The sequence below is a fragment of the Idiotropiscis lumnitzeri genome, chromosome 11, assembly GCF_059441095.1.
Source record: "Idiotropiscis lumnitzeri isolate Australia: NSW breed Sydney's pygmy pipehorse chromosome 11, RoL_Ilum_1.0, whole genome shotgun sequence".
Taxonomy (NCBI): Eukaryota; Metazoa; Chordata; class Actinopteri; order Syngnathiformes; family Syngnathidae; genus Idiotropiscis; species Idiotropiscis lumnitzeri.
Genome location: NC_142401.1, coordinates 10,444,694 through 10,469,972, shown reverse-complemented (window position 1 = coordinate 10,469,972; position 25,279 = coordinate 10,444,694). Strand labels below are relative to the sequence as shown.

General features: G+C 38.6%; 3 protein-coding genes across 3 annotated transcripts in view; 2 read left to right on the top strand and 1 right to left on the bottom strand.

The window, feature by feature from the left end:
- Positions 1-20,110, bottom strand: part of tex264b (testis expressed 264, ER-phagy receptor b) — a 28,873-nt gene extending 8,763 nt beyond the window's left edge. Inside the window, exons 1-2 of the mRNA XM_088308571.1 lie at positions 19,654-20,110; positions 12,145-12,366 (exon numbers count right to left, since the gene is read on the bottom strand). Coding sequence (XP_088164697.1) covers positions 12,145-12,366; positions 19,654-19,908 — 477 coding nt within the window. The 5' untranslated portion in view covers positions 19,909-20,110. The remainder of the gene's footprint in view (positions 1-12,144; positions 12,367-19,653) is intronic.
- A 27-nt stretch (positions 20,111-20,137) lies between these two features.
- Positions 20,138-21,868, top strand: gpx1a (glutathione peroxidase 1a). Its single transcript, XM_088308573.1, has 2 exons — positions 20,138-20,638; positions 21,233-21,868. The coding sequence occupies exons 1-2, from the start codon at positions 20,420-20,422 to the stop codon at positions 21,581-21,583; spliced, it is 570 nt and encodes a 189-aa protein (XP_088164699.1). The 5' UTR covers positions 20,138-20,419; the 3' UTR covers positions 21,584-21,868.
- Positions 21,869-22,406: 538 nt separating this feature from the next.
- Positions 22,407-24,473, top strand: brk1 (BRICK1 subunit of SCAR/WAVE actin nucleating complex). The gene is made up of 3 exons (XM_088308574.1): positions 22,407-22,565; positions 22,966-23,048; positions 23,933-24,473. The coding sequence occupies exons 1-3, from the start codon at positions 22,448-22,450 to the stop codon at positions 23,957-23,959; spliced, it is 228 nt and encodes a 75-aa protein (XP_088164700.1). The 5' UTR covers positions 22,407-22,447; the 3' UTR covers positions 23,960-24,473.
- The last annotated feature ends 806 nt before the right edge of the window (positions 24,474-25,279 follow it).

The window sequence follows — 25,279 nt, the reverse complement described above, 5'->3', positions numbered from 1 at the left end:
TCAGTTACATCTTGTTCAACCAGCAAAACATTTGATTTATGGTTCCACCGTATTCGAATTGGTATTACTTGATTTGACGGGAAGAAGAGCATGACGATATTTAGTCAAACATCTTGTCATACTAAACGTCTCTTTGATCGACAAAGTTATACCTTTCTTCGAGTGTTAAGTGTGGGTTTCACTGCCACCGCTAGCACCTTAGCATGAGCGTTTAGAGCCATCAATAATTTCACATGCCCTTTCCAAGACTTTCAACCATCAAGATTGTTTTATAGCCTCTTGACAGATCAGGAGAGAAAAAAAAGTCTCCTTGTAGGCCCTGCTCATAGTCCACTTTGAATAAAGTAAGAGTGGAGACAGTGAGGTTTTTTTTTTGAAGTGTGAAACCGAACTTGTACGACTCACATGCACACACACGGGAGACATCTGACTTCTTTTCAAACTCCATCCCATCATCTTCATCACCATCTGTCTCAGCAGTGATATTCCTCGCTCCGCCATATGCACCAACATCCATTTCAGTGATGTCAACGTCAATTATAAATCCCCTCCCACACCCCGACCCACCTAGAGGCATGTATATCCACGTCATGAGTAGAATACGCGTTGCATCATGCATACCGATGCGCTACCTCACAGACACAAGCCATCGGAAATTTGTCAATCTAAAATAAAAGAATGCATTAAGAGGAGCTGGCCCGGTAATGCAGTGGGTCCATTTTCATTCGTTATTTCTTTTGTTCTAAATAATGGAAGGTCAGAGAACTTGACGCAACAGAAAGGGGAAGCGGCACTTGTGAGTTCAAATGAACTGACAGGCAGCGGTATTTAAGAGTAGACCGTAGTCTAATAAAAGAATGAAATCTTTAGCAATCAACCTCTTTGTCCTCTGCAAATGCGTCAATCACTTTTACTTTTCAACTTCAGGATGTGAGCCATTTGCAATAAAATGTTTCAAATAAAGATACGTCTTCTATCTATGCATGCATGCATTGAGGTCCCGATCAAAGTTGAGGGAGTCTGCTTTTAACCATCGTGTCAAGTTGTTTCATGTAGTCTAGTCACAGTTCAGCTTCTCTCTTCTTTAGAATTTACTTAAAATGAATCCCATCTTAAAATACATTTGGAGTAAAAAGAGCAGGAAATAAATGTATGAGTAGATAACCGTTACTTATTCTTTTGGTTTGGAACTTTTATTCGGGTAAAAGTGATAGCTCGACAAGTATAAGAATAAGGTCAAATGTCCGGTAAAAATGACAAAGTTGTAAACCAGACAAAAGTTTGAATGGACATTCACTTCATCACTTAATTCCACAGAGCAAAATGTTGATTTGTTTTTCCTGATGTTTGTGATATTGCCACAAAAGTCTACCATTGACGGAAAAGTGGAGACATGTGATTTCCATCAACCGAATTGATGAATTAACTACATGGAAATCGTACGTGCTTCTTTCTCCTTGCTAATTCACCAATTCAACTTAAGATGACAACGATAAAGTGGCCGAGGCTAATTTTTGAAGGACAACGAGCCCAATGCCTGTCGCAACAGTTCAAGATTTTATGCTGCTGACAGATTGCCCTGGGTACAGATTCATTCAACTGACATTTAAAAAAAAAAAAATAGGAACAATAGCTTTGAAATAAGAACAATTCTAAGGTTGACAAGTGTGCCGGCGTGAATTGTGCTCAACCGTAGATGTTTCGCTGTTATTAATTCTAAATGGATTAATCCCAGAAAGCAGCCCAAAGTGAATGATAGGAATAAATATGTCACTGTAATACAGGTGTGGGAAAACTACGGCCCGGGGGCCACATGCGGCTCGTTATACGTTTTCATCCGGCCCGCCGAACTTGAAAAAAATTAAATGAATAAACCTTTTTTTTTTTTTATAAATAGTGTGATTTTTCAAAGACATATATATTGTTGTAATGCTTTTGTTCACTTTCATTTAAAATTAAATGTTTTTTTTTTCTCCGATGAGATAAGGTTACCAAAACACTCCATCCATGTGTCAAATTTTAGAACCCATTGTGGCCCGCCAATCAAAAAGTTTGCCCACCCTGCTGTAATACAAAGATGAATCATGACCAAGACTGTAACGAGTATGTCATCTTTAAAATGGTGACTAAAAAATACAGTCAATGCAAAAGCATCAAATGCAGTGATCGACTTCAGCCTGGCAGCAATGCATGTCTCGCTATAATTGAAGCGGTGCAGACAGCGCCTCATTTAGGCTCCATGCATAATTGAAGCGCGCTTTCATTGCTTCCACTAATTAGTTGTGGATTTGTTTTGTATTTATTCATTTTTGACCAATTTGATGGGCTTCCCGGCTCCCTGCAAAAACAAAAACATGACAGCTTTGCGTTGATTTTTAATCAAAATGGCTTAAGTACTCGTTAAAGATTGTGAGTATTATTCAGCAACTGATTAATATGAGCTGTATATTAATAGCAGCACAAAGGTTTTGTTGGGAATGAACCAAAAATAAATTGGAGTGCCCTTGTTTGTTGTGTTGACAAGAAGGTGTCGCCCAGTTCAACGCCGTCGTCTTTCATGTGTGTGAATCATTTTTGGAACACAGCGGTGATCGCTGGCAAAATGGAACCTCAAGCTCTGACTACGAAGGAAACTGTTTGTTCGATTAAATATTTCTGTGCCTTTGTATATTCGGGGGAAATGGATAAATTATATTAGCTTCACAGACCACTAATCAAAGGCAACATTTTTGTACCAGTTTAATCTTTTAAAAGAGTTTCTACCATTTATGAGGTATGTAATACGTAAACCTCAATTGGGAAAAAAAATCCAGAGAAGGAATATAAAAATGTCGTTGCGCCCTCTTAAAACTAGGATGGCATTGTGTGAATTAACCAATTACATCCAACCTCAGTACAGGACACACCTGCCATCCTTTAAAATGGCTTTGAGTAACCCCAAATTAATTTCAGATGTTCTAGTAGGCTTTTGATGACATTTTCATCATAACATTTTACAGCACAAGCGATGGTCTGCAGAGTGCTTCCACGGCATCAGCGGGATCGCCATGTTCAAAGTTATGAGCAAACCACTCCACTTCGGTTGCACACACAATTTATACCGGTTATTTATGTTTAGACTCTCGTAGGCCACATTAATGGAATGGTGGAAAAAGCTTTGAAATGATTCATCTTGGTCTGATAAGCCCCGAATTGAAATCATTATGATGTTTTTGTTACGCCTGTAATTTCAACTGTGTGGACAGAGTAAAGGTAAGATAGATTCTTTAAAATTATCTGTGAAGACCTAATCCTTGGAGCCCTAACTGGTCCGTTTGTATGCTACTTCCCAGCTTGGAGGCTTGGGACAAAGGGCAAAGGCCAAATAAGAAGACCTGCAGTGGAATCCCTGACTCACAACTGCATGCTTGTATAATTGGGGAGAGGATTGTGTATAGTGAGCTATTGATTTTTGCGGTGTTTTCTCCAAACGCTGCAGAATCAGGACCACCGGGACCAGTGCAAGCATTTAAAGGTAGTAAAGACTATCATGGTCACGGGAAGGGCATTTCTTTCGGGACAGCACGTGAATTACATTATTCCAACAGAATGTCGATTTCTGAACTTTCTATGAAAGTGTTAATCGATAACGCCATTAAGGGGATGGTCGCTGTCCACTTTTGTGATCTTTCAACATTTTCCCGTTAATGGAATGTCTGTAATGCAGAAACCCCATTCACATTATTGAAAAAAAAAAAAAGACGCAATTTGTTTTTGACAGAACAGCGACGCTATGTGAAATCACACAGGTCAACAAAATGACTTTTTTTTTTCAATAAATGAGGCACGGTTGAAGATATCCATCTCTGTCAGTAAATAAGCGTCTTTAATACCGAACAGGGTTGTCACTGCGTTTAAAAAAAAATAATTAAATTGTAACTACAGCTTTATTACACCATTTATTTTTACTGTCCTACCAAAGACCAAAACTCCACCGGTTAAATGCTGCTTATTTACCGCCGATCTGCAGCAGATCCTGAGGGACCTGCTGACCGATAGATGGTCAACATAGGAAGAGGATGTGCAAGTGTTTTCTCTTTCCAGGTCCCTCGCCTCGGGGACTACATCTGCATGAGACCCTACAGTGAGTGCGTCATGCTCTCTTGGATAAATAAATGAAACACTGCCGTGTATTTTTAGAGCTCGAAAACAAGATAATTCTCATCTCCCTTGGTAAAACATGCCTATACACTTAGCCTATGCCATACAGTATGGCTTGACAGTTTATTTCTTTTCCTCGAAAGCCAAGTAAATGCATAATACAGGTATTACACTAAAAAGAAGAAATGCTGCTGTCACATATCTTGGCGTTAATGCGACTTGAGTGGTCATTAAATTGTTCGCTTGTAACTCTCTCAAATCTTCTTTGCCGATTGAAATGCATTGAAATGCGATTAATCCGTTCGAGTCCACTGTGCAATGCATTTTAATAAGTACCACTCTACACAATATTGCGCTTGATAAAAAACTGAATAATGACACAAGTAGTATGGAAAGAATTAGAAAGTTTTTACCATAATTTTTATCTTCAATTCAATGGACATTGTACTGTTCCTTCTCATGTTTGCCCCGAGGCCATCTTTGGGCAGCACAGACATGGATGCATGGATGAACCGAAAAATTTTACGAAAACGGAACTAATTGTACTATCAAATCACATTTGTTTTCATTAAATGATTTCCTTTCATTATCTGAAGATAATTTCAAGAAAAAAATCAGCCAAATTACTTTCATTCATGTCAATCCAATGAGAGTGATGTGCTTTAATATGATCAGCTACTGCGCATGTTAACGCCTTTGACCAGGTGCAAATTGAGAAGAAGCAAAAGAAATGACTTGTCGCAGACTTGAAGTCGTCATTCACAACAGTGCGATGCATTTGCTGAGGAGCAACTTTAAAAAAATAAACATATACTGAATATTAAAAGGAAGGCTTATTATACATAATTTCAGCTACAAGTATGGTGAGAATTGAATCCCAGAACGTCCTCAGGGAAAACTCAACAAAACTGTTTAAATACAACGTGCAGAAGATAAGTTGATAATGTCTTCAGATCCCAGGGGGCATTGCATCCACTGGACTGGAGAGGGAATGAGTCATCATAGCTGACACAAAGTTTGTTTTTATATGGAGAAAACAGTCAACAAATGTGCAAAAAAAAAAAAAAAAACCTTAGCTCACAAAGGCCTTTTTCTCTAGAGAAGGCCAGCATAAAGAAAGAAACTTTGGGATGCAAACGCTGCTGAAATATTTAATTTCAGATCATGTGTCAGCATGTTTTGGGGATGCTATTTCTTAACTTTTTATTATTATTTTTTTTTAAATCACTGCTTTGTGATTAGTAGCAACATTAGGATAAATGTCATGTAGCTTTTTGTCATGAATTTGCTAATTTTATGCTAAAGACACACCTGCCGCTCAAATGCGTTGTAGTACAATAAATCAATGTCACAAAAACTTTTTGTATTTGTTCAATGAGTATGATCAGATAGGTTGAATTTTTAAAATATAAATTTTATTTGGAGTGTGTTATAATGGAATTGCCTAAAGACAAAAAAAATGGATAACAAATCAACAATGTATAATCAACTATTTAGTTTTCCTTTGAATAAAAATAAATAGAAAAAAAAAATATTTCTAGTTACCAAAAGGTTTAGTGAGACTTAAACAACACCGCAAAACCATCTTTCACACTCGTGCTACAAAGCAGACTGACATTGGACCACATCTGGAACAGACCACGCTTTAATGACAGTAATCATTAAGATTATGGGTTGGCAAACGCCACTGCTCATTTGAGTGTTGAACTATTTGCGGTGTGACTACAAAGCACCTCGTATTATTTGTGAGCTCGTACAAAATAAAAACACATCGTGGACACAGTGCCTTCTTTGATGAGACTTTCTCTGAATGCTCTGCTCTACAGTTGATATAAACGCCCTAAAGGTGTAAAAGTCAATTCAAAGATGCTGAAGACATAATGAGTGACAGAACTCACTGTCACTCCGAACAATCCCGACGTCACTCAAGCAGCAATTCTCACTTCATTGACGTGTACAGCCATGACAATATTAGAAAATGATTGCCCCAAAGTCAGTGACCTGAATAAAGCAGTTAATTCCTAAGCCTCTTCTTTATCTACACAATTTTCTTTAGTTCCCCCGCTGAAGTACCAGACCCCTTCACCTTAGTTAACAGGACTCCATCCCTGTCGCGCTTATATTTGAACTCTTTAAAATTGCTTTCTCGATTGCCATTCGCAAAATCCCTTGAGGGCAGCACAATGGAGGTTGTGGTTAATACATGCGCCTGCCGTTCTGAGGTTGGCCGTTCAAAATTGGGATCTAGGCTTGCTGTGTGGGATTTGTATTGCTTCTTGCCCCCCCCCCCCAATCTTGTGTTGTTGTTTTTTTTTCCTCATTGTATGTTGGCTTTGTGTCAGTAACATCCATATTATGTTCATTGAAGACTCAAAATCGTCATTGAATGGGAATGCGAATGGTTGTCCAGGGTGCACTCTGCCACCCACCAGAAAGTCAGATGGGATGGGCTCGAACACACCCCGCGATCCTACCGAGGATAAGCAAATCCTTCCAGAGGACGCTCTCGGATTCAGTTTATTTGCATGCCGGTATCACCAAAAAACACATGCAAATGGTTGGAAATATTTACGAAAATAGCATGCACACCTCGGTGCAGGGAAAACAACCGATGTTAACGACTGACATTGATCAGACTAAATCTACCATCATGCAAAGTGCCGCAGATTTCTCCGCGAGTTCATTCAATTATATTCAAACGGGATCAATAAGTTAACAAGTGTTGTGGTCTTTTCTCACGGCCTCACGACACCCGGACAAGACACAGTAGAAATTGTGCAACCTACAACAAACCTATGTAATCGACTGTAAATCTTGCAAGTAGAAAGGACACTTTACTAACTCACATCAAAAACAGCAATCAAATAGCATCAATGAAGGCAGCTTTAAAAGCGTCTTTAACGCACATTTCACTTGATTGATTAGCTCACCGGTGGCACGAAACAATTTGTCCCACATCTAAAAATAACCACGCCTCTTCTATTGCAATCACACTTAGCAGCATGATCTTGATTCAGAGCGACAGGGTAACGTTTGAATCGGATCAATCAAATGCAGATGTGACATTTAACACCAACTGTAGAGTCCCAAACGCCTGCAGATGAAAGTCATGTTTGAACGAGGCAAACTCTGCAGAGCCTCCTGTGGGAAGTGTTCGCTTGCAGGCTCGTGATGCAACATTCTCATAAGAGTGAACACTAACTTGGTTTTGTGACTTGAAATTGGATTACCGGTACATTAAATTCCAAGGAAATGGAAAAAAAAAAAATAGATTGGCGAAACCCCTCCAAAATTAAAAACGTTGGGGGGGGAAATTTGTATTTAGAAGCGATTTCTAATACAGATAGTAATTAAGCGGGGAAAAAAAAATAATTGTGCCGATTGTGTGGACTGATTGATCGCGTGATGAATAATTATGCTCGTGTTTATGAGGACAAAATGCCTCCCAGCATACAATTCTACCTCCGTGTCTTTGTCGAGCACAAAACCCCGTGACCTTCACTGACCTTTTGGAATTTACATCCCGGCCAAATATCTGCATGTTTCATAAGCCCTGAGGACAAGCAGATGTGCCCTAGCTTGCACCACTCGGGTCCGCCATACTGGCAGGACTAACGCAAAATTGCAAGCGGCAGCACTTTTGTGAGGCTTCATGAGCATGTTGCCATGTGTGTCAAGTTGCTAAAAATAAGGACATTATTGAGGAACAAAGGTAAACTTGCTTATATATGCAGCACGGAGGCTCAGCGCTGGCAATCAACTTTTAGTGCCCTCAAGCAAACAAATGTTCCATAGTCTGCCTTTCTCGAACCTTTAGATCTCGGTGAATGTCAGCAATATTATCTTCCCATTCCAGTCGGCCCGGCCGCTGCGCACCAATCAAATCTCAAGACGATGCCGCATCTGTGATGAAGCTCACCACTTGAGGGGTTCGGCACAGAAGAAAGACTCGGGGGCTGATCGATGGTCTGACTAGGCAAATATCAGGCCTGACCACGGGGTGGCAAAACAAAGTGTCTGACAGCGAGAAATCATCTTGCCATGGCAAGCCAGATCTGCTAAATGCTGATGAGCCGCTTTGAAAAGGTCTCACCATTTGGGAGAGTCAACGTGTGAGACATTAACTGCATGCTTTATTCGAGTGAAACCAAGCTCAGAACGGACAGCGTTATTCAATATAGTTCAAAGGAAGATCTGCAGCTCTGGGGGAAGACTGTAAAGCGTGAATGTTTGTTTTTTGGAAAGGAAAAAAAAAAAAAAAAAAAAAAGGCTCGTCACTGTTTGAATGCCAGCAATGCAAAAACTGAAATCTTATGGAAGATGTGTCTTTAATTTAAGCAACATTTGCATAACTTAAGATTGCTTTAAGTTATTTTTAATTCAAATAAAATTATCAAACGAATTCATTGTTTCTTACTTAATTATCTTATTTGAACTTAGACTTGGCATCAATTATTGATAGCGAGTTTTAAGTATTCTGAGGCTTAAAACAAACACTTTCAACATTTTACGATGACTGACCAACAATCAAAAGTGCCCCCAGAGATAAATAGATAGATAAATAAATAAAAAAATAAGTAAAAAATTAAATTAAAAAAAATAATAATTGTGAGTTAACGCTTTCATTTTAACAGCCATATATATATATACACTTACACACAGTATAGTGTGGTTAAAATGGGGTTCTGGCTCTGTTAAAAATTAAGCATTTGTAGAGTTAAGTAAACAGCTGCTGGTCAAGAATATAAGCGCATTTAAAATCTAACAAAGTTTTGACATCTTGGGTTTATTTCCCCATCAAATGGATTCATCACACACCTGCCACCCCTTAAAGTGCCTCTGATTACCCCAAATAAAGTTCATCTGTTTTATTGTGCTTGTTCTAACTTTCATAGTCACATCTTACAGCACGAGTCAAAATCCTCACACAGCTTCCTCCACATCAAAAGGATCTCACAGTTCAAAGTTGTCAGTCAGGAGAAGCGTACAAAAGAATTTCCAAGCTATTAAATATTCCATGGAACACAGTGAAGACAGTCATCATACTTTAGAAAAGGTATGACAAAGCAGTGATGTAAACAAGAACACTCCAAAAGAAATGAGAAGAGAAGAACACTGATCAGGAAGGCATTTCGTCACTTTATGCAATTATGTTGGAAAGCATTGGAGAGCAAATCTAAAATGGGAACCAAAGGAATTTTCAACTGTTAAAACAAATGGAATTTAAACTGTCTTTCGGATGCTTTCATGTCATATGATTAGATGTGTAAAGAAGGAAGCAAGTAAGGGGAAGAAAAAAAAAGTATTCCAAATGAACCTATTTGGGATTACCGACAACGCTTCAAAATACTTGCTGGGTGTCTGAGAGCAGTGTCAGTGCATTCTGGGTGATGCAACAGAATCATGTATTAGGTATGGCAAGAAGTGAATTTCAAAATATATATATATCTATATACAGTGAGGTTTGAGACCTCATTATTATGTCTCAGGCAAACTTCAAACTGGGAACACTGAGCTGTATTTCAATAACAAAACACCACAATGCTGTTCTGCTGGGGACTGCAAATGTGCAGTACAGTTAAAAGAAGCGCTGCAAATCCCTCAACACTCATAACATCATCTGCTCAAGCATGAGCATTTTCTAGTCAAAGCTGACTGATGTTATTGCGATAAATAGAAATAAAACGACTTGCCGAGACTTTAACCTATATTAACCAGAATTTTTTTTTTTTTTAGTCACTTTTGTGATTGGTTGTTACCTGAGCCTTGAACAACCGCGATGTAATTTTCAGTCGACAGTAAGTGACAAATTGGTGCGCATGTCCTTTCACGAGGGCATCAGTGACGATGGATCAAAAGGAGAAAATACAAATGACAACCACAGAAGAACTTGCAGGGAAAGCATTAAGTGGAATCATTAACAGCAGTTGCGTGCGCAACTTCTTTTTTTTTTTTTTAATGTTCAATCCCTGGAACAACCTAATTTCCATATTTCTGACATGAGAAATTAGTTTTTAAAAAAAAAAATCGGAGTAAATCATATTTTGTGTTTGAGTTCCGAATGAAAGAATACCAACGGAGCAAAACTGGGCAACTACAGCCAGTGAATGAGTCACACACTAAATCTCAGGGGTACGGGTGGATAAGATGGACTAAAACTGACAGCTGAGCTACTTGAGGGCAAGCAAAGATAAAATTGTGATGTAATTAGGAGAAGAAGAAGACCGATGGCCAGTTAGATCATCGACAGTGTACGTTGACCTCTTAGACTTGTCTAAGTGCCACTGGAGGGCAGCCAGCTTTCCATAGCGACCAAACAGATGGCGGAGGTAGCCAGACAGGACCCGAGCCAACATTCCTCCGACAGAAGCAGCGCTAGTGAAGACAACCTGTGGTGCTGCCACCTGTTTTGAGCACACTGCATAATTAAACAATCGGCAGATTCGCCACACAAGTCAGCACATCCCAATGACTCATTTTCACGGCATCCCTCAAGCAGCATCGAGTAAATAAGGCCCTTCATCCGACGGCGATAAAAACAACGTTCACTTTCTATCCTCGCTTTTGCCCTCCGGTTGACTCCACACGGTGCGATAAATCAGTTGTAAATAATACCATCACAACTTGCGAGGATGCTGTAAAAACTGTAAAAGAATATTAAAATACAGAAGCCACATGATTTTATAATCCTGAGAACTTAATTTCTTCTGTTTGACTTCACCCTTAGCAATGATTCATTTTGTCACCCACACACACTCTTATTTCATTTCTCTTGTCTCCGCTGCTAAAATGAGCCTGTGATTCATTGTGTATCCCTCCCCCCCCATCTCCTCCTGCCAGAAAGAGCAGGAATTTAGTTTTACATTACAGTATTTTAAAAAAAAAAAAAGCAGTTGCCTAAGAGAGAATATTAAAGACTGAACACTTATTAAATTCCTAACGGAAACACTTAAATAACAGTTTAAATTATATTTGCTATTGCAATAATGACACACAACCCATAATTGTGCGATGGATTCAATTTAATTCAACGAGATAAAGGTACAGACCTTGCACACTTGTTTTTTTGTGCAAATATTTCAATCTAAATATAAAGGAAAGGGGGTCCTTGATTTAAACCCATCAAAAATCATCACCCTGACCCCACTCAGTGATCTACTTTGTCTACTCCAGGTGTGGGAAAACTACGGCCCGGGGGCCACATGTGGCCCGTTAAACGTTTTAATCCGGCCCGCCAAACTTGGAAAAAATTAAATGAATAAACCTTATTCATGTTTTATTTTCTAAATACTGGGGGTTTTCAAAGACGTATATATTGTTGTAATGCTTTTGTTCACTTTCATTTAAATTAAATTTTAGTTTTTTTCTCCGATGAGGTGAGGTTACCAAAACACTGCATCCATCCACTCCTGGTCCAGCCCCTCTGTCAAATTTTAGAACCCATTGAGGCCGCCAATCAAAATGTTTGCCCACCCCTGGTCTACTCCAATTCAAATCAAAAGGCAATATTTTTGCAGCTCTGTCTTGAGCGCAAAACTCAATACTATAGGAGTTGAGGAGTAGAACTTTTGTGTTGTGATTATAGAGTTGGAGTTAAGCCCAAGTAGGCATTTTTTTTTTAATTCAGGGGAAATTTTCATTGCGTTATAACTGGAATAAAGAAGAGAAAGTAGCACAAGACTGTAGAATGTAGCATTAAAGATAAAAATCAAATTGAGAATTTCAGTGTATATAAGCCATATGCAAAATATATTTTTTGATTGATGTGAGGTTGAGCGGCTTGGATAATGGATGAACATACAATCCACTTTAAGTCAAGTTTGGCAATGCAAAAAATATTTTTCATCTTAACTGAATATGTTCTCTTTCTTTGCGGGCCTTTTTCCAACCTCACATTCATGTTTGGGATCACGTTTCTAATTGCAAGCCTGAGATTCCAAGCAATATTTCTGAAGCCATAAAAAGGGTCAATTGTGTGACGAATGAGTGCAAAAAGCAAAATACCTTGATGTAGCTTTCTAGCCGTGGATAGACTCGTTTTACTCCCAGGAGGATAGAGAAAATGGTCCTGTGAGGGAATGAGGTCGTGACAACGTGTGTGACTTCGGGAAAGGAGAAAACTTTAAAGCCAGATGTCTCGTAGAGCTTCAGAAGCTCCTTGTCGGGCTTGTCCTCCCCCTCGCTCACAATACTGCCGACAGCACAGCGGCACTGAGGTCCAGGCACCTTTGAATTAAATAAACACGTGGAAAAGGGCCATCATTAAAACAGAACATGCACAGGCAGCCTATATTTAAGGGGCTGACAATGTGAAGATTTTCTCCATCATCAACCAGGTGAGGAATTTTAAGAGAAAACATGCTCATTAATCAGAACTCTAATTGAAGAATTTGACGCGCTGAGCCTTGAGAGCAGCCTGATGCCAATTAAGTAGAGGAGGATGGAGACAGAGGGAAAAAAAACAACGAACATCCATGCATGCGTGCCACTAGAAGCACAGAATACATCCGATTTGTGCAAAAACCTCACGTTTACGTTCTTCATGTGCTCCCATCATGCTAATTATTTCGATTGCGCAACAGTGCTGACGACAAAGGTTCTGTTCATTACACCTTGCGCTGCTTTGCAGCAGACACAAGTAGTGCTGATTTGACAGAACAGAGAACACTAATAGTTTTAGGGTAGCACCTGCAAGATTTTTTTTAAGAAATTATTTCACTGATTATCACAATAATTAACTGAGTTACTGAATCATGACTGATTTTGCATTATTAAACAACAAAATATGCTTGTCGTATTTTTGTTGTAGCCTGGGGATACAACAGAGATGTCAAACTCTGGCTCGCGGGCCAAATTTGGCACGTAGTGTAATTATATTTGGCTCGCAAAGTTATACCAAATGACTACTACAACATTTTCCATTCTATATAAAAATAGAAACACTTTTTCTTGCAACTCCAAGACATGGGCTTGAATGGTTGATTGATTTATCATTGTTTTTTTTTTTATTTTAAAATAATTATTGGTTATTCAAATTTTATTTAATGAATGAATGCCATTCATTTTTTTTTTATTCAATTTTGCATATCTGGACTATTACGTTATACATTGTATCATAATAAGTGTTGCTTGTTCCATATTCAATCAAATCTTGTTTGGGTCCATATTAAAAGGTTCATTTGTTCAACACTGGCTAGCGGCTTTGTTCAAATTTAGCTTTTCGTCCCACTGTGTCTTTGAGTTTGACACCCCTGTTGACACCCAACATACTATCTGTATCTTTGAGTGTATGTGGCCGGAAAGGTGAGGCCTAGCCTCATAAATGACATAGAACTCAGGGAATAAGAGCGTAGAGATGGCTGTTGTCAGCTCATATTAGCAGCTGTTTTCTTTTCAGTTGTGGCTGTAGCAGCTTGTATATGATATATGCGTATGGGCATTCCAATATGAGCTAACTGACACCGTGTGTTGGCGATCATAGACATGCTGTTTGGTACGTCAGTAGTAAGTTTAGCGTTGCAAGAGATATATTGCACTTTATCTTCTTTTTTTAAGTGTGAAATCATTCAATATTATAAACATTTTGTCTTTCACACATTCTTTCCGCCGTCATCACACCAACTTATTTTTTATGTAAAGTTGGGCGTGAGGCTGTGGTGACTTGAGTTAGAGACGAAAAATGATCACCGCAAAGCTTTGAGGCTGAGAGTTTTTTTTCCTTTTCAATCAAATTAATTTATTCGATTAATCATTTCGGCCCCAGCTGGTTCCGTCATGGACTGGCACTTAGCAAAAATTCGAGTATGCAGTGGTACAATTTGGAATTCAACAATGAACATCGAAAGATAGTTTGTTTTTCTTTGCTTTAGCTTTGTTTGTGTGTGTGTCTGTGTTTTTTTTTCATACCAGGCAGCAGTTTAAGCTAATAAGAAATGTATTCACTTGATAGTATACTGTATCTAATGGAAGTCAACCAGGGTCATGCAACAAATTGTGTACAACTTTGGACGCCCCCCAGGATTTTTGGCTTTGTGGACCTCTGAAAATGCACTTGAATAATATTCAGTATCACTCGTGCCTTTTTAGTGAAAAAGTGTGGACGAGGAGCTGTAAGCATTTAAAGTGCGCTCAATACTTCTCAACTGAACGAGGGCTGATCCCAGAAGCAATCACAACAAAACATCTCATCATGTTTCAAATCAATGCTAGTGATTGTAAATTACAAGACGCATGAGATGCTTTGCAACTACTTTGCAAGGAATAATGTGTCAAACGCATTGTGAAATATTGAAATCGGTTGTTTCGATGTGTCACATATTCTGTTCACAAATGATCCAACCCTTCACGTGCATTCTTGACATCGTGGATGTATCTTTCGGGAGTTCACAGTGGAAACCTTCAGCCAAGTGGGTTTATCAATAACCGCAGGACTACATGTAGAGAATTTAGAAAAAGCAATATCCTCTTGTTTTGCCTCGCTGCATTTACTGCACTTAAGCCAAAGACCATATGTGTGTGGATTTAGCCAGGTTATAAACGCAATCCTGTTGAATCCATTTTGTGAAAAACAGATCGTTTACATTATTTTAAATAATAAAATCCCAAAAGTCATTTTATTCTGGCTCAAAGGCCAATTTATTTCCCCCGTGTAGGCAACTTGGTTTTACTTTGTTTATGGAGACTTTAACCTCTGCTGAATTTTCTAAAGAAATCAACACCAGCTACAGAAAATGTATTATGTTACAAGTCCCAAACCACAAAAAGAGTTTGAACAGTTTTCCCTCCGCCCCTCCTATATAATGTTTGGCCGGTAACAGCCGCATTGATTTGTCAGAGGGATGTTGCCCTTCGGCAGAGACTGCTTTCTAATCTACTCCAATTTCGCTAAACAAACATCATGCTTTGTTGACAAAAAGTTGAAACTACTTTGCCTTTGTGATGAATTACATATTTATACAAATGTATTCACGGTCAAAATAATTTTACTCAATCGGCAAGGTCCCCAACATTTCAAGGGTTGTAAAAAGTTATACTGTTTATTTAAAGGGACATTATTGTAAATCACATTTTGTTTTAATTTTACTGCGAAAGTCTTAAAGGGGAAGTGAAGTCAAAAATCTTCTTTCCAATAAAATATTTTATGCACTCTCACTAGTCTAAACACGGTATTGTAATATTAATATTGAGTGTGTGGAATATGAATTAAAAAGCAAAAGTCACCCGTTTTTATCCAATCTGACTGAAAATGACCTCACAGCTCAGGTAACAACCAATCACGGCTCACCTGTTTTCTGTGTTTGGTCATGTGACGTTCGCAAGATGGCGATGATAATAATTAATCATTTCATGATTTAACATTTAGGTTGATAAGCCGAATAGATTAAGACAGCAAAATGTCCATCGTGACAATATTATCAAAACTATTTTCATGATTTGTCCACAAAAAACAGACAACACTGGCCAAAGAGATCAACTGCAGTTCAGTGCCACACGTGGGGAGACAGCCCATCTCTCATGTCTTTGATCTCTCCAGGAGCGAGTTCCGAGAGCACTTTTTTTGCTTGCTTTTGTTTTCCCATTACATTCCAAAAAAGTTGAGGATAAGTGGTACGGAAAATGGGTGGATGTTTAAGTAAAATTTGTAAAAGGGTCAATTTGCCTTCAAAAGGCCTTTTTATGCTGTGCTTAGTTTTCTTAGGCTGCACGCAAGGACGACAGCATCCCGGTGCAAACTTGACCATATTTGGAAGCGCTTGCATAGGAGCCGACCAGGACGGAACATTTTTTAGCTGGTCTTTCGCTGTTAACACGCTGAAATCACTCCGCCAGACCCTCGGCTATTGGATGCGCTTCATGACGTCATCATGACGATGCTCTCAAATTGAATATTTTATTTTTTAATTTGAGGGTAAGTCACAGCAATTGAACACCTTACAAGGTAACACGGCACTCTGTCATTGTGCACTGGCAGCATATCCACAAAAAATTGATTAGTGCATGTTGTGCTACGGTTTGATAAGTGCAGTATGGGGAGAAAGAAGAAGAAAAAAAAAATCACATGCAATAGCATCGCAAATGACATTTCAAATACAACTCTGACCCTTGTTCTACATAAAACAATTTAGCAGAGGACAAATAACTGTTAAAGCCATCCCAGAGGGATAGAATTAAAATGTTCTTTATGATTTATGTTGAGTGAGGCAATAGAAGGGGTGAGGCAAACTATTCTGCGGCAATATGAAGTACTTTCACGTGGACTTTCTGTCGGAGACAGCATTAGAGAGATTGTCGACTATTTCATCAGCCTCCACAAAGGATACCAGCCGCACTAATTCGCGTCTTCCGACCAACTCGTCCTTTTCAGCTTCCATCATGTTATGACCTCAGCGTGGCTTGCTGAAACTTTCAAACGTGTCATCACACTAACAGCCATTTTAATGAAGACAATGTATGTCAAAACGCTGGCCTTGACGGCTTACGAGAACGTGGATAGGATGTAAACATCCTCGTAGAGGATGAAGTAAGCCACGGGGCAGAGAAGAGGCCACATTAGGTCAGGGAAACACCGCTTGAAATTGAAGAGTTGTCAGGGAGGAGGAATTCATGAGCGGGGCCCAGACTATACGATCGCTTTTTTTTAGGGAACAAAAAGAGCCACTCCAGACCTGTATCCATGGCAACCATCACAGGACCAACTTAAGTTCTCGCGGAGGTCTTTAGTTTCCCCAGAGGAAATAATTAACGGTGGCAAACGTGAGAACGGGGTACGAGGAGAACAAGTCTGGGGACGAGAGTAGTCATGCAGACACTAGTCCTGTGTCAACCGCACCTTTTGAAAAATCTTCTCACCGCAAACATCAATAGCAAGTCTCTCCCCAGTTAGACACCAAATAGGAGTCCTCTTATTTGAGAGCACTCTCTGGGGTTCCTGTCTAGGACTGAAGACATCCAGCGGCTTGGACGCTAATGAGCTGAGATCATTACACCAATTATTTGAACTTAAATCTGGAGTTGGCTGAGACCGTGCAGAACCAGCACCCAGTGCTATCCTAATTGTCAGCGTTTGAAAAGAAGATTTAAAACGGGGCTAGGCTGATTCTGTCTGAGCCAATTGCAAGGTGCCGCAAGACAACTCGGATCTTGTAGTAGGCATCAATGACTTGATGGGCAATCGCAATTGCAGTAACAAGCTGCAATTTTGAATCTAAATACATTTAGAGTTCACTTTTGTTGACAAAGCCTATTTTAAGTTAAGACTTGGGCAAGAACCAGTGGGGGACTCACCCACTAATGCAATTAGTTGGCCCAAAAAATAAAAATAAAAAAAAATAAAATATATATATATATATATATATATATATATATATATATATTATATATTATATATTAAAAAAAAATTATTATTAAAAGCGAACAACACAATACATTGTTTTTTCAACAGCACTTTCACAACAGCTGCAACAAAGCGCTTTAAAAATATATACATAAACCTTAACAATAATACACCAAAACACACAAGATTAAACACTGAAGATAAGAAATCTAGAATATCTTACGAAATAAAAACATAATTAAATTAGAGGGCAATTTATGTTTGTGCATGTTCTATACTCTCAATTTGAAATAATGTCATGTTGTTGTTTTTTTAATAAAGGGATGCAACTTAAAATGTGTTTTTTGACACAGTTCATCGATTAATCCTCAAAACAATGGACAGATTAATTGATTAGTAATAGAATCATTACTTGCAGCCCTAAAAGAAATAGACAGACTCAGCACCTTTCTAAGACTCTCCACACGGCAGTCATATTAGCTGTTCTTCGCAGAGCATAAAGAATATACACGTGTGTGTATTGTTATTTCTTTCTAGACGTGTTACTCTGCCGTTTGTGTTCAGATATGTGTCGCTTCAAGTGTAACAACACTGCTACACAAGATGCTAATTGTTATCCCATGTGTCAATGGTGTTTCCCAGTGTAAGATAGCAGAGGTTAATTTGTTGTCTTGACTCAATCAACGTGTAACATGGTTTGTTTTGTTTGGCGTGACATAAAGCGTTCATGTCTGGGGCAGACACGGGCCTTTAAGTGACTTGTTACTCGAAAACGTCCTAAGTTCAGCCACTCGTATCTCGAGGCACCCCACTGTATTGGGTCAAGTCAGTTTACACTTCAGCGTTAAGATTGGGGCTCATTTTGGGCTAGTGAGAGATTTTTATTTATTTTAAAAATTTTTAAGCTTTGTTTTTTTTTTGTTTGTTTCTTTTAACTGTTGGACTGTCTTGTAAAATGTTGATCTTTCCATCACAATGGAACATTCAGTTTATCAACACTGTAATATTCAGAATCAGTCTCTCCGTCATTAAACAGTTGCCATTTACCATTCCGAGGTAAGGCATTTCTAAATTTCTAGTTGTTTGGATTTAGCTTATTGGATAATAAAGTTTGCCCGGTGGACTCACAGGTGGGAAAACGCACCGCATGAGTTGGAAGACTGCAGAACGTGTGCAGGATTAGGTATCAGGAGCGGTTCAAACAGATATTATTGCCTGCTGTGCACAGCCTCAGATATGTTTGAATAAGCTCTCATGAACAGAAGGTAGGAAAACATCTCAAACAATTCCACCCCACTAACTTTTATATGTAGTATTCTAGGTGGAGGAAAGCCTACTAGTTTACAACGCATGCACAGCTGATTTGGATTCTTAAAGTGACATATTCTGGGGGCAACAAGAAGTGACAAGTGACATGACATTGTTTAAAAATGTATTTTGCTTTCTATTTCATAACATTCTTGTTTAAGATAACGGTTCGATTGGGGTCAATAGAAAACGTCTATACAGTGGTAGTTCTCATTAATTAGTAGGGCCCAACCGATATGGATTTTCCTTTTGGACCGATTTTTAGCAGGAAAGAAAGTTGATTACCAATTAATCTGTTGATTAATTCCAAATATATATCACAAATAATGGGCGTCAATTATATGCAGATTTTCTCTATTCAGGGGCCCACTTGGCTGTCAATAACCAATATCACTAATAACAAATAATACAGAAAAATTATTTTCATTATTAATTATCGTCTCCCTAGAGATCTTAAATTATGCGGAAATTTCCTACCCAACCAAGCAGCCTGAACCGCAGCATGTATAGTATTTGTTTTAAATCGGAACACACCTTGTCCAGATGCTTCAGCAAAACTAAAAAAAAAACATTTGTCATGCATTCCCGAACTGTTATTTCAGTTTATTATTGCTAGATGTATTTTTCATACCAATTTTATCATGCATAAGTGCTAATGTATCGTGTATATTTATTTAAAAATACTGTACATGGAATTTATTACCAACAGCAACTTTCTGTTACAGTATATTGTCTAGAGAAGTGTGTTGGCGCCATCTACCGACTACATCCATGTATTGCCTGACTCATAATCACTGAAATCCAACACAGAGGTGAACTGCCAAATACAAATATGCCTCATCTTCATAATAACTGGTGCGTGTTTTTCTTACCTTTTTGGGATCATCATAGAAAATTCCGATACAAGAAAGCTCGGGTGCGAGACTGTTGGTCTCTTTGAACAGTTCTGCGCATTTTTTGTACGGCCCTTCTTTAAACTTGTAGACAAACGTCACCTTTCTTATAGGAGGCGAGCCTGTTAATATGAGAATATCTGACAAGAGTCCGGAGTACAAAAAGTAACCTGCCAGTAACAAAAGAGTGACGAATACGCTAACAGCCACACACAGACTCGCCCACTCTGACATAATAATTACAGGCAGGAATAATCTTTTACTTGCTTTAAAAATCGTTGTATAATCGCAACTGCCACACTGTGTTGGATAAAGCCACAAGTGGATAATCGCAGGAATTTTGACTCATCCTTTTTGGACTGAACTTGTGATACATTCAGCGAGCAAACCACCTGGTTGGAGAATGAATGAAAGAAACTTCCTGGAATGTACCATGTGAGCCAGTGAGACGGGGGTAATAGTAGTAAACGCGCCGTTTGTGGGCGACGCCACTAAAAGAAAACCCACTTTTCCAAATTAATTTCGTATTTGTCATTTTTAACACAATTCAAGTTAGAAATAACTTTAATGGCGAAATTCAGCCGTAAAGTTCAAACGAGGTACACTGTGACTGCTGCGTTTCCTTGGGTCCATGTGAACATTAAGAGGGTTGGGCTATTTTTTTCATTGCCATCTGGACGCGTCACACGGAAATAAACTCTCCCTTTTTTTAAATAACGAAAAAACAAACTCCCACACAATCAGAATGGCTGCGAGACGGTTTTACGACTTGACAGCTAAATTACTGACTGGAGAAATGTTGAGTTTCTCCTCACTGAAAGGTAAAGTGGTCCTCGTTGAGAATGTGGCGTCACTTTGAGGAACGACATCCAGGGATTATACCCAGATGAACGACCTTCACTGTCGCTACTCTGCTCAAGGCCTCGTCGTTCTGGGTGTACCCTGCAATCAATTTGGACATCAGGTAGGAGGTCACTGAAAAACATCAAAAACGTCTTTTAGGTACATTTCACAAATCGGTGAGGTGTCTGTTAAACTTTACACAGTCAGTTTAAGGTCCACCCTGTCACTGTCCACTTCACAACCGAACTTCGTTACACTCATTTAACATGATTATTCAATGAAAAATCTCCATTTGTTGGGGAGGGCGGGTGTTGATACTGATTAAGTAAAAAAAAAAAAAAGAAAAAGAACTGACCTATATTAAGCCCCCTAAATTCAGATATGAATTCCATTAAATTGCACTCTCTTCATTTTGTGCTGTTTGTTTGCTAGTTGTTTTTTTAATACAATTACATATTAGCAGTTAATTTTTTTAATCGAACTTGAATTAATTAAAAGAATAAACCTTGTTAATGTTTTTTTAATTAGTTCAATAAGCCTTAGATGTAACAAGTTACACTCTAAATTGCCCCTAGGTATGAGTGTGAGCGCCAAGGGTTGTTTGTCTATGTGTGCCCTGTGATTGGCTGGCAACCAGTTCAGGGTGTCCCCCGCCTACTGCCCGAAGATAACCGGGATAGGCTATTATTAATATTTCTTTTTGTCTTGTTCATAGGAAAACTGCAAAAATGAAGAGATCTTGAGGTCACTCAAGTATGTCCGTCCAGGGAACGGCTTTGAACCAAAGTTCCAGCTTCTCGAGAAAGTGGAAGTGAATGGAAACAATGCTCACCCCTTGTTTGTATTTTTGAAAGAAAAGCTCCCATTCCCCTGTGATGATGCCATGGCTCTCATGACAGATCCAAAGTTCATCATTTGGAGTCCTGTCGGTCGCAGTGATGTGTCCTGGAACTTTGAGAAGTTCCTGGTTGGGCCAGATGGGCAGCCCTATAAGCGCTACAGCAGGAAGTTCCACACCATTGACATAGAAACAGATATTAAAGAGCTGCTTAAGCAAGTTAGGTAAATTGCACTCCAATTTGCTTGCTGTGAGTATTACCCATACGGTTTGGGAATATGTCTAATAGTAAGTAGTCACCCTGTCTTTTGTGTATCCACTGCCACTGTTTAAAAAAATCTGTATTGATATGAGCAAGATATCATGACCATTCAGTCGTTTTACTCAATGATGATACGCCTTGAAACCATTCAGTATGGGGAGTTTCTGATGAATATGTAAAAGACTGATTTGGCCACGATGTGAACTGATATCATAAAATGATTTAAAGCCATTAAAAAACATTTTGAATCATTGCTGTCTCGTTTACAATGCTTTTATAAAACAACGTTATAGACCTATTAAAAGGAATGGCTTTATTCATGCATATTTCTGACTGACGCCACCAGAAATATATTTTGATTTTTCCAACCATTTTCTTAATTGCTTGTCCTCATTAATGTTACGGGTGAGTTGAACATCATGGCGATAGGTGCGGCACACCCTGGACTGGTCGCCAGTTAATCTCAGGGCACATAGACAAACAGTCACACTCACATTCAGAGTGTGTCTGCATCATTGAAGCCTTTTTTTAATGAAAATGGGGAAATACGGTTGTTACTGTAAAGCACAATATGTTTGACAGCAGTTTCCGGTGTAGAATTTGTGGAACACCACTAGAAATAAAACAGGTATAGAATCATTTTTATACAAACCTATATTTAATGGAATGGTATTTTTTAGCATTTAAAAACTGCTTTTTGTTAAGCTCATTAAACATACGTTCCTAAAATGGACATTTGTGGATATATATTTTTGTCGACCCCTAAGGCTCATTTCCGGTTTTACGCAGCTGGACGCTAGCTTGACAACGCAAAACTCGACTCGTCCAACATGGCCGGCCAGGAAGATCCAGTTCAGAGAGAAATTCACCAAGACTGGGCCAACCGGGAGTACATCGAAGTAATCACGAGCAGCATCAAGAAAATTACTGACTTCCTTAACTCTTTTGGTAAGCGTTTTCTTTCTACAGCGTACGATTGAGGTTCGACTTTCCTGACGTTTGGCAAGCTAACTCCTGATGTCCTCCGTAGCCACTCCCAGATATCATCTAGTTTATGGGTGTATATTGTTGTCGTTCTTGAAACGTCGATGTCAAGCTGTATTACAATATTATAATGTAGTCTGTTCTTTGGATAATATTCGCATCAAGCAATATCGCAAACCTAAACTGATCTTAATAATTGTATTCGAGTAGCCTGTTAGCACCGCTCGGTGGCCGCAGCTATCCAAATGCTCTTCTAGTTGTATTTGGCACATATAATATGAATGTTACATAAACTGATCATGATGTGTAAAATTTTGTGGTGGTGGATTTGCATTTTGAATACGTCTTTATGTGTCTCAATTAGACATGTCATGTCGATCTCGCTTGGCTACCCTCAATGAGAAGTTGACAGCCTTGGAGAGGAGAATCGAGTACATTGAAGCAAGAGTAAGTAAGATGTGTGGCGTTTGAGATCTTACACCCGTGCCTCACATTGTTTTTTATATTAATATATGAGAGCGACACTGAAAATAAACAAATAATTGTATTTATGAGAATGATATCGTAAAATTAACGAGTGGATGTCACAATTCCGACACGAACCTAAACGCAACAGTCGGAGACCACCCATTTGTCTCTTTCGTCCTTTCATTGCTTGCACCACCTGGTATCACCTTTTGTGCAATACAACTTTTATTTGATTAAATACATTTTTGCTTACTATGTGAGGGAATTTTCTTTAAAAATATTTCCATACCATCAAAATCCCATTTATTTCCATTGCATTTCCCATTTTCATTCTTAAATCAGAATTCTGTCTCCTTTTTACAGCTAACTACATTTCCATTGTTTATGTTTTATAGTTGATAAACTTGCATTGTTGTTGTTTTATTCTATTGAACTATTGGCTTGTTGAATATTTATTCTATATTGTATCCATCTATCCATCCATCCATCCATCCATTATCCAAGCCGCTATTATCCTCACAAAGGTCACGGCCGTGCTGGAGCCGATCACACCTGTCTTCGGGCAGTAGGCGGGGTACATCCTGAACTGATTGACAGCCAATCACAGGGCACACATAGACAATCAATCATTCACAATCACAACTAGGGACAATTTGGAGTGTTCCTGCATGTTTTTGGAATGTGGGGGGAAACCGGAGAAAACCAAAGCAGGCACAGAGAGGTGGGACATGCAAACACCACACAGGATGGCCGGAGCCGGAATCAAACCCTCGTTTTAAAAATTTTCGTTTTAGTGATATTGCTACGAGCAATATGCTTTTCTTAAAAATGACAGTATTTGACAATATTTATCTGTCTTACAGGTAACAAAAGGCGAGACATTGACTTAAACATTATCATGGAAAGTTGCAGCATCCAGATGCTATCCTTCCATCTCCCAGTGGCCCACTTATTTTTTTTTTTGAGTTTGCGTGATGGATTCCACCCTCCTTTTTGATGCTAATTTTTAAATTGTATCACTCGTTTTGATTATTATTTTTTTTATATATGATTCCACCGCTGTGTGTTATATACAGAAAATGGCTGTCTGAGTGTGTGTTACTTGGGCATGGCATTTTTAGGAAACAAAACAAAAAAAAAAATAACCATCTAAAAACGTTGCTTTTAACATTTTGGGGACTTTGCTACTTGTGTGGTAACAGAAGGTCAAATTGGACCACTTGTGTTTTACATCATGTCAATAACACAGCACAGAATTGATGAGTGGGGACCATCCTCTTGTGCCAATTTGAACAAGTCTTGTGTAGTCTTTAAAAAGGACTGTGTGTACAGTGCACTCTTTGCTCATGTGTCAACATTTAAATATTGTAATAAAGTATAAGAAAAACATTGTTGAAAATGAAACCAACTTTGAATTGTTCTTTTTTTGTCTCGTCATTATTTTTGTTTCTACCATTCAGGCATAAAAACAAGCATTTTCATTAGCTCTGTTGGTTGCTATCATTTATGTTTTGTAATAAAATTATGTTACCCTGCCTGTATTTCGGTACGCTTTCTGTAGAATACTTTGCGGTTTCATACTGCGGTACACCCTGAATTGGTTGCCAGCTAATCGCATTGAATTGAAAATAATTATAAAAAAAATAAAAAATTTTAATAAATAATAAACCAGCTTTTATTCTATTAATTCGAACATTTACCACCAAAAAAAATAGCTCATTCGAATATCCCCTTTAAACAGACATTTGAACTTTATCAGGAACAAAACACGTCTCCGCTCGCTGGAAATCAAGTTGTAGCGCTCACACAAATTATTTGCGGTTTTATACAATGACGGAATATTTACTGAACAATTTGGAATCAAATATTAAGCAGTCGCAGCAACATAACATTTCATGACAGAGTGATTCACGCAATAAACGTTAAGATTTATTTCCCCATTTACAAATTCAGGAATTATTCTGATCTGATGTTGCCAATTAATGTCACTATTTCACATTTCTAAAGAGTCTAATGATTCTGATAACTCGTGTATTTATCGTTTACTTGTGTGAGGTAAAAATACAATCTAAATTAAACCCCTTGATGCGTTTGAACTCGACCTATTCGGTGTCAAATGTCCTGTAAGGCAGAATTCGGGTCATAGTTTACCTATTTAGAGTGAAACCCTGATGCATCTTGGGAAGAAAGGGGTGTGTGTCTTTCATGAG